General features: G+C 43.9%; 1 protein-coding gene across 1 annotated transcript in view; it reads right to left on the reverse strand.

The window, feature by feature from the left end:
• The window catches only part of LOC144471857 (UBA-like domain-containing protein 2), a 28541-nt gene that overhangs the window by 4692 nt on the left and 7090 nt on the right, over positions 1-16759 (reverse strand). Inside the window, exon 2 of the mRNA XM_078184405.1 lies at positions 10597-10671. Within this exon, the coding sequence (XP_078040531.1) occupies positions 10597-10671 (75 nt within the window). The remainder of the gene's footprint in view (positions 1-10596; positions 10672-16759) is intronic.

Genomic DNA, 16759 nt, shown 5'->3' on the forward strand with positions numbered 1-16759 from the left:
GGCAGACAGTCGCTAGGTGCGTTACTATTCTCGGTCGGCGGCATTCCGATAAGCTGTGTGCCAAATCTTGGCTCAATCACTGGACGAACGACAACGGTTTGGATCCGACGCGACGCGACGCCGAAATTCTGCGCTTATCGATCGCCACCGTTTCCTTATTTCCCGTTTCTTCTATTAATCCTACCACGACCGCCTCCTCCATTTTCCAATAGCGATGTTGGAGTTTCGATATGAAAGGTATCTCAAAAATCCCTCGCAATCGGGATACAATGGGATCCCGAGGTAACTTGAAGCAACTTTTTCCTTAGAGAAAATGCGAACCGAGGCTTCGTTTACGAGTTATTAAAGAAAAACGCGGACCAATGGGAGGCGCGTCAGAGCCGCCCCGCGTCTGCCGAGCTTACCTCTCATTGGCCACTGTTTTTCGTGAATAACTCGTGGACGACGCTGCGGAAAACATTTTTATCAAGAAAAAAAGTTACTTCCGATGGCTCGGGGAGGTCCTCTTTTGACTTGAAAAATTTTCGCTAAGGAGAAAGATACTTCTCACCCTGTGCAATCACTAAAATGTTCAAATCGTTTTGAAAAAGGGACCAACCTCTTCGCGATAGTTTTCGTTGTAAAGCCATTGTCCTACGACTTTTCCTCGCGGTTGTTAGAACCATGCTTATTATTAGAACCGGAGATTATTGCTCCGGAAACGTTCCGCTTTTCGGCGGATACGCGATAAATGCCGGCTAATATTACTCGCTCCCCCGTATCCGGCGCAACGGCCGAGAAGTTGTGTACGCGGCGAGCGAAAAACGAAGTCTCGTGCCGGCTGGCGAAGTTCCGAAGCGAGGGAACTCTCTGCGCGGAGGAACGTCGTCATGCCACGTAGCTTCTCGCGGAGAGTTCAATTAATTAAGTCAACCACTAGGCGAGCTCGTTGTTGCGCAGATGTTTGCGAAGAACAGACTGTGAAATTAATACCGATTCTTCTCTTCCCTCTCTCTCTCTCTCTCTCTTTCATTCGCTTCCTGCCCGACTTCGTTATTCCCTTGCACGATATGCGCACCGAATCGGCCATCGACGTCTTGCTTCACCGAAACATCGATCCGCCAGAGCGAGTCGCGGAGTCGAGAGAAACCCATTTCGGTTTCGACGATATTCTTAATCGAGTGCCACGGAAATTAGCGTGCTTCCGAAAGTTCATCGTTCGGAATTAGGGTCGACTTTTTGTAAACTTTGCCTGCTTTTTACGCAGAGGCTCGACTCTTAGCCGCGTTCCGCTCGCGCGTTAAAATTTCGTTTCAGAGAAGAAGGCGACCTTTTCGTCGGTCTCGGCGACCTTTTCTTTCGAAAATATTTGCCATTGGATCGTCTGGCAGATTATCTGGAAATTCTTGAATCCGGGAATATCGATACCCGTTTGATATTGGTTTCGAACGATCCATTAAACGAAAACGGCCGTTCGGTAACACGGCAACAGTGCTTTCGATCGACGAAATTATCGCGGCGACGACGCGTGGCTTGTTTAATTGACAATTAAGCCTCGCGAAACGCGTGCTATGTTACGAGTCGCTGAACGGCCATAGATCCAATCTGGTAATGAGCACAGGCTGTCCATCCGACGTGGAACAACGATCGGAGGCGTGTCGACACCTTCGTCGCCGAATTTTTCTACGGAACATTGTTCCATCGAATTTTTCGCGAGCCGTCCAGCAAGTGGGTCGTCGAACAAACAATGAGAGAACCCTCTCCTTCGGATACGAACTGCGAGACTTCTTTCGACACGTTTTGAAAGTAAAATCAATAATCTTCCTTGCTGATGCTACCTAGAAATTAACTAAACGATATTTCGTTACAAATTGCTGGTCGAACGAACAAACATGACTATTGCCTAGTTAGAGTGCCTTATCTACCAATTTGTCATTTTTCATTCGCCACTGTTAGTCCATTAATAATTGTACCAAGGAATCAATTTCGAGTAATTTTTTAGACACCCTGTGTACTACATAGAATTTTTTAGTGATTCCATTTATTTGTTTTATCTGATTTCAAGATGACATAGTTTATTCGAAACGTTATTCATTGGATGATCGGTGGTAACATTGGGACAATTGAATTAAAAATGGCCGACTAGAGCTATAGACTTCGACCACCCTGTAACACGATACACCGTAAAAAATTATATCACGAGCGATAAGTCACGATAAAGGTATTTTCCCCATCGTTCTTGCAGCTACTCTAAATGCACCAGAGCTCGTTATCAAAAAGATAAATGTCTATTTCGTGTCGAGGCGTAACAGCCGCTTTTTAAAAAACCAGTTATCGCACGGATATACATATACCGAGTCTCGATGGATTTCATATATTTCTATAATACTCAAAGGTTCAATGAGACGACTAATAACAAATGTTTATGCAAATTCCTATTTCCACACGTTCTCGGGCGCGGAATGAAAAAATAAACGAATTACTTAACCCAGCATATTAATTCCGAGACTGCCGGAATCCGCGAAGGTCAACGACCCGACGGTGGGATTTTTTTTATTTCGTCCGAAACGTTGCGGACCGTTCGACGTTATAAACAAAACGTCCGATTCCAGTCTCCCAGAATCAGTCCATAACCATCCGCGTTTCCATTCGCATAAGCGGTCCAGATGCTGCCGATCTATGGGGTGACTCGAAAGTCGAAACAGGAGTGGCGTGTACAAGTAATGCGACTAAAATTCCAATCCGACGGTGGAACTAACGCGATAAAAATTATTTTATATTATATTTTATCAATTAATTATCTTATCAATTATGGAAAGCTGCAAGGTGTATTAGACATTTCTTTCTATTTTTTGGCTGTATTATTTCGCTTACCATAATAGCAATATAATCTGTGATTTTACTTCTGATTTCTAGGATCTCTTTCAGGTTTTCTTTTACTTTTAGAGATCGTTTCAACGCTCTATTCGAAGATTTGAACGCAACGAGCATAAATAGAGGGGCTTCTATTTCCGTGGCTGGTCGCGTAAAAAGCATTATTTATGGAAAGGATCTATGCAAACGAGTCTTGCTCGCGCCGATAACGGAGAATCGAGAAGCAATTAGCATTTGATCAATGGAGTGACGTCAATCGACGAAATCACGGATAGGCGCAGAGAGGCAGATGCACTGTGTCGACATTTCCTGGGGCTCCTCTTATCGGCGATCTTGCGTAACGCGGCCGACGAGAGTTCGAAATCGCTGGGAGAAGCGGTTTTTTGTTTGTACTTTTCACGGGGAGCCGATAACGAAACGCGTGGATCATCGTTCGCGCAGCGATCCCCGATCGGGCGATTCATAGAGCATGCCGACGCGACGCGACGAGAATATGTATTGCGTTACGTCTTTTCGAAGTGAGTCATTTGAAATTGCACGTATCTCCGCGCTGTGCCGTAATGCTTATCGCACCTGGAAATGTTACGTGCAACGCGCCGTGGAATAACAAAAGCGAACGCGTCTCTTTTCCCGTGTCCCGTCCCCGACGATTTCAATCATTTTCCTGCTTCCACGGTGGATGCTGGCCGTCTCTCGTTCGCACGGTTAATTACGAGTTATTCACCGGAACCGCGGATTTACAGTGTAAATAATGTTGCAGCGAAAAATTGAACACTGCTGAGAATGAAATGGAAATCTCGCGAATCTGTTATAATTGGACCTCGTATCTTTCTGCGATACAGGGTGTCCTAGAAATGTCTAACAATCCGGAAATCGAGGATTCCTGAGATCGTTTCGAACAACTTTTTCCTTAGCGAAAATGAGATTCGCCATTTTGTTTACGAGTTATCAAGGAAAAACAGTGACCAATGAGAGGCGAGCTCAAGTGGCGCGAGACAGCGGAACAAATCAGGGCTTGGTTTGCTCGGTGGCTCAGCCTCCTAGCGTCAGCCGACCTCGCTTTTCATTGGTCGGTGTTTTGATCAAATGATTTCAGGAAATCCTCGCTTTTCATTGGTCGCCGTTTTTGTCAAATGACTTGAGGAACTCCTCGCTTCCCGCCAATGACTGGCGAGTGCCGGCTAAATACGTTAATAGATAATGAACTTTGTCATAATTTAATGGAGATATTTTTATCGAAATTAATAGTCGCTTTGTCATTAGACCGACAATTCGTTTTCTAGGGATTACACGGTGATTCGTTTCGAGCCACGGGTATATTTTTATACCAACTGTTATATCTAGGGCGTATTTAATGTTCCCGAAAGGTAAGAAATCATCGCTCTTATCAAGTTATTCTCGGCTTCTTCGGCTTTACAGAGCGCAGGCAGAGAAATCCGCGGATCACCGTATCAGCTAACCATGCAAACGTTTACAACAAAGCTGATGTTTGCAATGTAATTACAAGACTGCGGATCATTGCGCAAACTCGATGTGTCGCTATATAATAAGTGGAATTTTTCGAAGCAGAATTTTACAACATTTAGAATGCTTAGAACTTATTCAATTATAATTTATTACATCGGCATTTATTAAATCAGAAATTTTTGAGTTAAAATTTGTTAAATTACGATAAAAAGATTCCCTTCGATTTTTAACTTATTTGTCTCGTATAAACTTTCGTCAATTTTTTACTCAGTTGTCTCGTGTGTATAAATAAATAAAATATAATGTACATACGAATAAATTATCTGCCAATTATGATCCATATTAGAGCCTAAATATGGCGAGTATAAAACGAGAGAAACGAAAAAGCGCGGATACTCGCCATAGTACACTGCAACTGAATTTGGAAGGAGCCGTACGAATGGCACATTGATCGTTTATCGTTCGGTTCATGGATTATGCAACGTGTTTCAGGTTAATATGCAGGTTTTATCGATATCAACAACCTTCGTGCATTGAAATCGTTTAATGCCGTTCGAATCAGACGAAGAAAGAGAATCTCAACTTTCTATCGGTGCTGTGTGGACGCGGTAGCGTGATACGCTTACCGGCAAAAGTTACGTAGGAGACAATTAATCAAGGACAGCCCGAGGCCCGAGAGACATTTCCTTTCCATCATAATCGATGCATTTTTTTCAATATCGAACGCACCGCTGCCGGTCGAACGACCGGTGGTCCCACGTTTCTTATTCCACAATTATCGAATTCATAAAGTTGTTTCCATTTAGACATCGTTGAACGTACCAGGGTGTCCCAAGGGTTGCTCCCGATAGATTAATCGAAAGTCTAAACAAATTAATCATTTTATTACTCGCATGGAACGGACAAACAAATAATCGCGTAACAGGAAGCAACGAAAGGTTTCGAACGACGTATAGGACATAATTGTTGGCCAGTTTTATTATTCGAAAAATAACAATAGAAATCAAAACCGCGCGTACCTATATGTATAGACACGTTCGATATTACTTACTGATAGCGGGGACACCGTATGCAATTCGTGCAGCTATCGTCGGTGAGCAATGTTTGCAACGGCGTGCATACGCGATACGCGAACTGCAACGTGCGCGGCCGTCGAACGATATCGAGGATTAGCCGGGTAAATAAATAAAGTTTCAATAATGAACTCATCGGCCGGCAGATACGCTACGAGATACGACGGTCGTATAAACAACGGAAATAAAAACACGTCCACCGCGACGTATCTTTTTCGCAATTGAATGGATAAATACATTTATCGACCCGGCTATCGATGTGTTTTCAAACGCGATTTTTAATTAACGACGCTCGATAACGGCGCGAGAAGCGGAGCCCCGCGACGCATCTAAAAACAGATCGATCCGGCAGAAATAACAAAGCTATCTCGTACGACGACGTTTCTTAATAATAATTTTACAGGACGTATTCCCATTGACGGTCGAACCTGAATCAATTTAATGGTCGTTGATTTCTCGCTGCATCGCGAGTAGCGTTAGGTACACACTATGCGCGTACCGGGAATTATTAGACCGAGGACTTTTACGTGTTTACGATGCTCCGCGAACTTACGACAGAGCATTCCTACGCGTTAGCAAAATTTCGCAGCGCGGCAGAACCTCGATTTTCCGTACTGCATTTTTTTTCCTTCATCCTTACTACTTCGACTTTTCCTTATTTTCATTATTACTTTCGGACATTGTTTATATTAACATAACATTATTATTATTATTATATTTCTTATTTTCATTATTTATTTCTATCATTGTGTGAATAAATTAATCGATGATAAAAAATTTTAACTACGAGCTTGTAATTCGGATAATTGATCTTTTACTATATTTTGTTTTCGGATTCTGTTGACGCGTTCCGCGAAATATCGTAACAACGATATCGGCGAGGGTACAGTATCGTGCAATTAGTCACTCGGTCAAAGTAGAACCGAGATATCGAGATTAAGGTAACTCGGAAATTTCGCTCGGACGATGGAAACTTAACACGGTCGAAATTTTCCAAACTGTCCGCGCGCCCGATGACGGGAAATTAACGAAACAAAACCTGATCTCTGCGCGACTCGACGAGCGGAACGGCACGCGTACGATTCGTCGCGACAGACGCCTCGTGCATTCGATTCGATGGAAAATTAAATTTTCATTGGATTAACACGCCCGTATGGAACCCACGCGACGCGAGCTGCGTATCTCTCGTTCAGGCTCGATAATGAAGTTCCTGTTTGGTCCAGTAACACGTGAAATGAATTGCTCGTAGTTAATTTGATACTTGATGTCACCCAGCGAGATCGCTTCTGGATCCTTGCGTTGAATTAATTCCATAGCGTTAGGTCATTTTCAACAGATTTCTCAGGCAGTCTTATTAAAAGTTCATTATTCCGATGTGAATTTTTACAAAATTATAATCCAGCGCGTGTGGCAGGAATCATTCTATAGTTCGCGAAAATCAGTTTATAGAATTGAACTTTTCCCTCTAAAAAAACAAGCAATGGGAGGCGAGTCTGGCAGCTATGAGGCGACTCTGACGGATCATTTCAGTCACCCTGTGTTTCTAGGGAACGTACAGAAAACACACACGCGCGCACGCACGCACACACACACACGGAGATATTACTCGGATAGTAGTACGTGTTTTACGCGAGGCGCGCGATGATTTCATTGAATTGCAGGAGATTGTAGCGATGCTCTAACCGTAAGGTCAATTTATTGTTCCTCGCGCCGGGGCCGCCTCTGGCATCGGTGCGATTCAAGAACGGTGCCGGTCGCATTCCCGTATCAGCAGTGCCGAGGCTCGTGGGTGCATTCAATAAAATGTCGCGGACCGCGCATAGTTGCGAACACCGTGTACAGTCTATTCGCGAGGCTTTATTTCGATCGATGATGCGAGCCCCGCCGTTTTCGCGTGAAATGTCATTCAGCTTCGGCTCGGTTTCCACCCGGAGAGCCATTCCTATGCGCTTCTAACTCGTTTCCCGGAACGGAGTTCGCCTAACAGGCACCGATGCATTCCGCGGACCAATCTTCTCGATCGGACGGCGGAGAAGCAACACGCTTTCGTAATAACATCCACGCAAGCTTGTAACAATTGGACAAGATCTGATAACGTTGTGCGAAGAATATTTAGACTTTATATTTTAGTCCCGCGTGGCCGTACTACGCGACTCGTCGTTAATCTTCACCGCTATCGTTGGCCAATAGCCGATCACTGGCTGCGATCATAGGAGGGACTGCAGGCTGCGGCAGAAGTGGGGATGTAAACACGCCGTGCCTTTTTCTGGCGCACGCACGGTAGACGATACGTAGACTCGATGCACGATGTGTATTTTCCAATTGGTCGAAGCGGGACCAATTTTCGAATAACCGCTCGACTTTGTCGGACAAAAAAATGGCAGACAATAGAGGCTGGCAACGTCGAGAGCGACAAGGTACGAATGTCGCGCGATTAATTTCGCCAGGGACGTAAAAGAGGTGGGAACTGGTTAACACCAGAAAGCAACGGCGATGTGCATCGGAATCATGATTGTCGCCACCTTGACCTTAATCTGAACGGTTCGCGCAGCGTATTCCCGTTTCTCGGTAGCCCGTCTCGAAAATAAATGATTATTTCTAGCCTCTCTCGTTCCAGATACGTTACGCTATTTATCTATTTCGTTCATTCATCCGTCTGGTTACGCCATCGTCCGCCGAGTATAAATAAACAACGTTAAAGAAACCGCTCTCGTTTGTTGTTCGCGGATCTCGAAAAATCTGTCTTGCATTTCCGATAATTTATCATCGTTTCAGCGTGTCGCCTACCCGCCGGTTACAGACCGATTAACTCCGACGGTTTATTAATAAGCTGTTACAAAATAGAAGACGCGGACGGAGCGTCGGCGCGCGAAATTCCAAAGGGTGACGGAAAATTAGGAAAACTCGCAAAAGGCCAGACACGCGAATTGTTTTCCTCCCACGCAGATTGTCGTTCCCCGATGTTCGTGTCACGAGAGATCTTTGCATAATCGCTTGCATAGCGAAGCGAATAGTTCTTTCGTACTCCTTACGATGTATTAATAATGCGAACAATTATCCGCACGGATGTTTGAAACGTCCCCCCCTCTTTCCTGCGAGCAAATGAAAACTTTGCCTTCCGTGATATTAAGAAAGATAAACGATAAGAGAGAAATTCTGAGATAAAATTGTGGCAAAATACGTTTTTATTAGAACGAGGTATTCCTGAAATGATTTCAAGTAATTTTTTCCTTTATAAAAATGTTCTCCGAGGGTCTCGTTATCGACTGGCATTGTTTTTCGTTAATAACTCAACAAAGCCGTGGATTACATTTTTGCTAAGGAAAAAGTTACTTCAAATGACCCAACGAAGCCCCCATTTCCCGATTGATTTTTAGGACACATTATAGAATGCTTCATTTAAAAAGTTTTATTACTAAAACCAACGCTTCGTGCTAGCGCTGTTTGAAAGCGCACAATTTTTACGTGCACGCGAGAGTCCCGCATGCTGCACAGTTCAATTAACGCGACACTGAAATTTTTTTGAAAAAACATTGGCGCGTTTTTCCTTACAGAAACAACAACAATAACGATAATTGAGGGGCAGCGGAGTGCTCGTGAAACCGGGCCCGAAGTTTCATCGGAGGAAATAACGATAGCTGCTCGCGGATGCAACCGGACAGATATCAGGTTCCCAAATAAAGTATCGAAGTCGAACTACGTAAACATTAATTAATTCCACGCCGGACCTCGCGGGAAACACAGCAACGGGGATCGAATGTTTACCGACCATTCGAACTCGTGTTTTTTCACCTTTCGAAAGATTTGTTATCGTTCCAATCAATTGCATTTTTTTAAAGAAATTTCTTTGACCAGTTATCGACGGCAGAAATAAAAGATTTTTAGCGGAAACAAATAACTCGTGTATAAAAAGAAAATTTCGCTTTCAAAGATATTCCGTATACGTAGCGTACAGTGACTCCCGTTAATTTTTTATTTCCGTACTGTCGGAGTGTACAACTGTGGAAACTATGTCCGAAGATCGAAAAAGGGGAAGGGGTAAGAAAAAAAAAGGAACGGTGTACGCTGCGTTTAATTTGTCGCACGTGATGTCGTCGAGGTTCGCGCAACGAACTTAATGAATAAAGTCGTTCGCGTGATACGTCGTGGATCGTTGCACGTGACACAAATAAATAGACTCGCTGGAACGGGAGAAAGAGACGGATCGAAGCCGACCTTCGAGGCTCGCGACGCGAAAATACTTTCCCATCGATCCTATCCCGGTGCTAGTGCCACTTACGATCGAACTTCGTTCTATTTTCTTTTTTCGTGCGCCTCGATCGAAACAAAAAGACGAGTCCGCAACTTCGATCGAAATGAACAGGTAAATTTAATATAATAAAGAATTCATTTGGAATTGATTAAGAATGAATTACTAAGAAGAATGTGACATTAACGTTCGCATAATAGAACAGTTACCAAATTGAACTGCTAGATTCCATTTTTATTAAATCCTAGAACAAGGCATTCTGTATATGGGTCACCTTCGACTGAGCTGATTCAACGTAAAAGCTTTTTAGACAACAGAGAACCCCGATTTTAAAATAGACGTTCTACTGTACAATTAATAATCAGCTGGAATAATTTCTCGCAAGGCAAAGATCTTCCAAATTGTGTAATCTCGTTCGAAGGAAATATCGAAGTTCGACGGGACGAAAATTTACGGATAATCGAGACCCGGTATCGATAATAGTAGCGCGTTAGTCGCGCGGCACCCTGTGCACTGCTTATCGTTGCACATTGTTGGGGCTGCACAGAAGTCGGTGAACGTGTATGTCGGTCAAAGTTGGCATCGATCAATGTTGGTCGGCGAACGCTGGTGCCGGTCGAACTTGCTTTCGCGACTTCGTGTCTCGTCGCGTCTCGTCGACGGTGCACCAACAGCACCACAACACGCGAACGAGAGAGCTTGTGTGCCTCGACGATTTGAACAGAGCACGTGTTGGGGCCACGGTCTGGACACGTTGTTACTTCATTTTCTGTTTGAATGCCAGCTTGCAATGATTGCACAGGTAGAAGGGAAGCGAAGTGGGGTAAACGTGGACAGAGTTTCGCGAACTTAGACCACGCGTAGTTTCGATCACCGACAAAAATAGTTATTGTCGCATAAAATATCGTAGCGAGTTGTATTATAGTTTGAATAATATTTTCTAATTACACTTACTTGGCCGAAATGTGCACCCGGTCCTTGCGCGCACGGAGGTATCGCAGCCTCTTGGAAGAAAATACTGAGAGCCGTCTGGAAATAATCAGAAAGACGGGGGCTAAATTACGTTCACATAATCAGAAAATTACATGTGTATAGAGTTATTTCTTTGAAAAAGAAATTGCTGCGTTGCAATTAGCTAACCACCTGAAGCGAATGTTGAAGCTCCGGAATTTCCGAAAAATGATTAGTTCGAGGGCGATTGGAAAGATCATTTTACGCGACGGTTACGTGATCGCCGCTATAGAACAATCGATCGACGCGACGCACGAAATCGCCCTATCAATGGTCGGCAATTATAACGATACTGTTTCTCTGTTACAAGATTACTTTGCAGCCTGAAACGTGAGTCGACGGTCTATCACTGCGCGCGAAATTTCTTCCACGCACGTTCAGTGTCCCACGTGAGTTCAGCGGTGAACGATCGATCGATCTCACCCCGTTTTCTTATATAGAAAAATAATATTCGCTACACGTAATTTCTGAAGTTTAATTAGATTTACAGAAATAAGAAGCTACCGGAATTGCCGCAAATTCGGTAAACGTTTTCAATCAAGAAAATGGACCTTCCCGCAGAGATTGCCGAAATCGGGTAGCCGCAAAAACAATCCGCAATTCGGCGATAATACTGAACGAACGATCGTGTGTACCTGTTGGAAATGGTCGAGGAACCTCGCGCACTATAAACGGTACATTGCCGAGCGTGCATACATATGTATACCGTATTACTTGGTCGATTGCGTGTCAGACCGTAACAGAACGTTAACGCACGTAGGGGCTTTAGTGTCTTTCTTAACACGCTGTTGAAATATTCAATATTGTGCGGACATGCCCCGCGCGGTTCGGCATTTTGTTGGTAGAAATTGCTGGTTCAACCGCAGTGCCGCTCGCTAAACCCCCGAGGCTCCTCTTAGGGGTGGTTTTCGCGCTTCGCGCGAACTTTGGAATGAAATATCCGAAGCTGTTACCCTCATTGTTTTGACCGCGGTGGATCCAAAAAGTATTTTGCAGCATTGCAAAATAATTGATCTCTTATACTATACTTTCTTTAAGATCGTATTTAGATCGTTACAAGAAAAAAATACTTTGTTTATCTAGCTGCTGTTTCATGTTATTCTATTACAAAAAATATTTATTTTGCTATGAGCTGCCGCTCGAAAAGCAAAGCGTGGTTTCGTAAGGTGCCTCCGCGCGCGGGTACGAACATGAACGGAACGGTGTTTGAGGCCTCGAGCGACACAATTGGGTTGTCGAGTTCCTCGGGCCAAATCGCGGGACAGAACATTATAAACGGGCGTTTTATCCGTGCTTTAGGCGATCGCGCGCGTAAGTTTACCGAGCGCGGATCAACCGACCCAATTGCTCCGCGAAACACGCAATCTCGTGCCGACGGTTCTGGCCTGCACACGACACAAACACGAACACACGTACATGACCCGCGACGGTCCCGGTCCCCGGCTTCGCTAACTTTTCGAGTTACTGCCAAGAAAAACAGTGACGCATACCGCCGTTCGTTCTGTTTGTTTCCCCGTGTTTTATCGTCGTTCTTTCAACAACGGAGTCCCTACGAACCTACGCTTTGCCGCTACCTTCGCCACTTCGAAGAAATTCGAAAGTACCCCGGCCGATAGTTTCTATCGTTACTCTACCGAGTTTCCGACCCCTTTAGTCTCGTCCAATATAAAGAAACCGGAAGGTAGAAACTGTAAGGCGATAGGATAGCGAAGCCGGTTACTCCCGGGTCGCCAATTGCCGTGCATTTGGTTCCTTTTCAGGCATAATTTTCTTGATATTTGAGGACAAAGGCGTATTAAATCTTTGCTTTGTTTTATATTGTTTACTTTTGAATAAGAAGACTGAATACAACCTTGAAGGGTTTAACTTTGAAGGATCGAGGAAAAAAACCCTATGAAAGTCATAGCCAAAATAACAACAATTCTCTTTTTGTTGATATTAATCGACAGCCTATCTCAACCCTACAGTACGCATTACTGCATACATGCATCAACTACATTTTTCTTTGGTATTTTATTACACGACAGTATAAACAATTTGCGCGCTGTTCCTAACAGAAATAAAGCATCTAGTTGGATAAGTGGATAGTTAGGAATAGAAGCACGTCGATGGAATAAAACAGAGTTGTATTTAGACCGTTCCGGGTCGATCTATTCGCGGGTGCAATATCTTTTACGAAATAGGGCAAGGAGTAGGGAAAACAGGAAAGTCTGCGCGAACGTTCTAAAGAGTTCTACGGAAAACACGGAACTGTCTTTCGCGCTATCGCCATGCAAACGGTGACGATAACGCGCGCACACATGTCCATATTTGTCGAGAAGCTCGGGTGTAGCGAAGGTTCCTCGAGCCGCGTTATGTTAATGTTAACTCTATTCGCGTCAATAAACCCCGGCAGAGATAACAAACAATCGAATTATTTGATCAGACGATAAAAAAACGGTATCGCGATTATGTTGCGTGGAAGCTTTCCACGAGTATTCGGTGCGTAAACGTGCGTTAGCTCTCTTGCACGAAGACCATCACCGTAATATTTATCGCCGTGTTTGTTACGCTGTTTAACTACGGATTTTATGCATTTACGGCAAAATTTGGAGGTCTGTAATTATTGACGTCGTTCGAATGCGACTCTTTCACCGATGGAAACTAAAAGTTCCGCGCTTATTTCTGTTCCAATACGCGGAATGATCGCGGAGAACATGTAAACAAACTCTATTTCCTGACCTTTGAAGTTACACTCTAATAGGTATCCGTTTATTGATTTTTCTTGCGCGCGGCGGTCGCCGCTAAAAATTCCGCGCGCTTTAAGAAATAAAACCGTTCGATACGAAGAATTTTCATAATTATCGTGGAATTATGTCGTAGAATTTTTCAACGATCTGAAGATTAGGCAGTCACCGAATGACCTGTAAAAATGTAGAGACGATGCAAGAGAGATTTATTTTTACTGAAAAACGAAATATAAAATTGCTTACAACATCCGTCCGAATCGATATTTAGAAAAATTCCGTAGTTGGTTCTTCAGCGATTTCAATCTAATAAAAATTTGGTACGAGAAGAACGGGTTCTTTTCTAGCGGTACATAATATGGTATTTATTACCGCGGCAGCAGGATCTAAAAATAACTGCGAGCCCTTGCGAGTTTTTTAGTCCTACTGCCCGAAAGCCATAAACAATGCCATGCCCTCTACGACAATGTCGTAACAACCTCTGATGACAAGCCTCGTGGGTTTACCAATAAAAATAAACAGAGAATTGTCCGGGCAACTGCGCGAAATAGAAACTAAGCGGCAAGTTCGTTCTTTGTTCGATCGATTTAATAGTCTAAAAATAATTCTTCACCGACCGTTTCAAATTCTTTGAATATTCTTACTATTTTAAACTGCATAAAATCCGCGATCTAGTAATGACGTTACGCAACCAATTGGCAGAAACGACACGAACATTCACGAAGATAAATAAGGCGTGTGTTTCATTTTCGCATCTGACAAGGAAACAAGTTTTCGAGCCGCGACGATCTATATCCCATTTTTCGAAGGAATCGAACACATACTGTACGTTCGTAAACACCTGGAACGTTTTATCTGCGGACATACGAAATCAGTGCTTCTGTATAAATACGCGTGCCAATTGATTGCGCCGATACGGTCAGTTGTATACAAAGAGATCTGGTGTAAGCGGAACGCGAAGTGAAAGATTCGAGTTCGGCGTGCCACGTGGACATACATACACGGATACACGGGGGTAGAGGAGGCCGAGCCTCGGTGAAACGGTTGTGCCTTGTCTCTTGTGTCTCAATACTTGGCTCGATAAAGGGTGCGCGGGTGCTCGAAACGTTTCAGGTCGAACGGCACACCGCATATTTTTATCGAGATCGCATCACGATCTCGAGTTTCTGTACCGTACGGGTCGATCCTAGAAATTGGAACAGTCCATAACTCTCTTTCCCGCGCGAACATAGAAAAACATGTTTGATCGAATCAACTTTATCTCTCGCCGAATCGAACGTTTCCTCGAGACGCGTCGATCCATCTGGCCGCGCTCGAAATAACCGATTTCGTTTCTTAAAGCTTCATCCGCCGACTGTGCTCTGCTCCAACAGTACTTCTAAAAATTGTTTTAAACGTTCTTCAGAAGTTACGATAATCTTATTGGAATTAATATATGGTAACGAGTTCTTTTAAAATTATTGTTCGAATAGTTGTGTTAAAATTGAAACTCTCCCGAAGGAAATGATCGAATAAATTCCCTGATTCGAGAATACGTTGTCAGAACAACAGCGAAAGGTCTGAATAAATTTCTCACCGTCGTTTGCACGAGCAAATAATAAAGATAGGGACAAAACGAGCTATAAATTCGATGAAATTTGTAAATTATAGACTCGATAAAAGCGGCTAGAGAAAACCAAATCCGATCGATTCTAGAGATATTAACGGCTCTCGTTCGAATAGAAATGCCGCCCCGAATCCGTAAGCTCGTTCGTTTGCGTTATGGTCGTAAAGAGTGTGCTAGGAACACAATACGTTCAAATCAGGAGTGCCTGAAATAGATCTACGCTTGAGAACTTTCCGCGCAACCCACGCTTAATGTAAATATTCCTATTGGCGTCCTCGACCCATTTTATTTCGGACACTTGCTTTCATTATCCATGGCGAGAGACAACAAACACGCGTGGGCGGAAAATTTTAATTGGGTTTGTTCGCTGCCCAGAACACACGCGCGTTCACTTTTTCGCTGACGGAACTGGAAAATATTTTCGATTCGGTTGAAATACCGTTCAACATTTAAATCCCTTTAATATCGAAATTCAATTAGCATTGGAATTCGTTTAAAATTCACATTCATCGAAAGGAACAATTTCACACGGCTGCCGAGATGTTCGCGCAAGGTTCCATTAGTAAAACCGAGATGTTCGCTTCTGAGAAGACAGAAAGTGAAAAATTGGAGTTCGCGTGTAACTAAATACAGGTTGCGTAACGCCTCTGTTCATTAGTCGGCGGGCTTCTATTTATTGTGCACAGGTGACCAGCGATTTTCCGTTCCATCTTTGTTCGCGCCGTTCTTCAATTACCAGTAGATTTATCTTAATTAGAATTTCCGGTGGAGCTGGAAAACTATTTCCGTCGCACAGTATGTTACGGAATTTCTTTATCGGTACATCTGGATCGAGATAAATTTCAAAAACGGTGGACAGAAAATCGAACGCGAACTCGCTCGTCTTTTGAACAAGTTTCGCGCATCTTTTTGCGAACGATATATCGAACGTGCAAACGATCCTTGGTGCAATATCTCGACCACTTGAATATTCTAAAGCGATTGTACGATTCGGCGGCGGCCGCGACATCTTAATAGTTTCATTAACGGTGTTTGTAAACAAAATTCTTCGGTTCGACCCGTGGCTCAAGAATAAAAAGAGAATGGCACGGTGCCCACCCATGTTGCATGCCATTTTGTCGCCAACATGACTGTACGTTTCGCGAATGTGTACACGTATGTAGCTCCAATAAATTCTTGCCAGCCGGGCCGTAACTCTGTCGGCAACGAGCGGCAAGAATCACTGAATCACTGTGTAAAACGTGACGACAACGCGAGAGTTAATAACAACTCCGTTTACTTTCAGCCGGCGAGCCTGAAATTGTCCCGACGCCGCGTTCTACGCTCCTTTGCAACAATATCGCCGGTTTAATAAGCTGCCAGGCTTCGAAAACTCTACGACGAGTCGAGGGGGTTGACCACTGTGTAGTCGCGGAAATCAACTACGCCAGACGATGCTTGCATAGGAAGTCCCGCACAGCAGCGTGGCGCATCTACCGGGCGGACATTTTAATTCGGAACTATAATCGGAACAGGGTCGATGACGATTTAGACTTCATATTTGGATTTTATACGATTTCAACGATTCGGATTTTATAATTTTGCTCTGGAAGGCCCTGTTTCGTTACATTACGAAACGCGACGCAGAGTCTCTGTCCGATCGTAGCTCAGAATTAAAATGTCCGCCCGGTAGACGCGCCACGTCGCTGTGCGCGACACTCTACGCATACGCCGCCTCGAGTAGTTGATTTTCATGACAGCACCAGGGGTGACGCCGGCACAGCCAGAATGATAC

This window comes from Augochlora pura, chromosome 6 (genome assembly GCF_028453695.1).
Source record: "Augochlora pura isolate Apur16 chromosome 6, APUR_v2.2.1, whole genome shotgun sequence".
NCBI classification, from domain to species: domain Eukaryota; kingdom Metazoa; phylum Arthropoda; class Insecta; order Hymenoptera; family Halictidae; genus Augochlora; species Augochlora pura.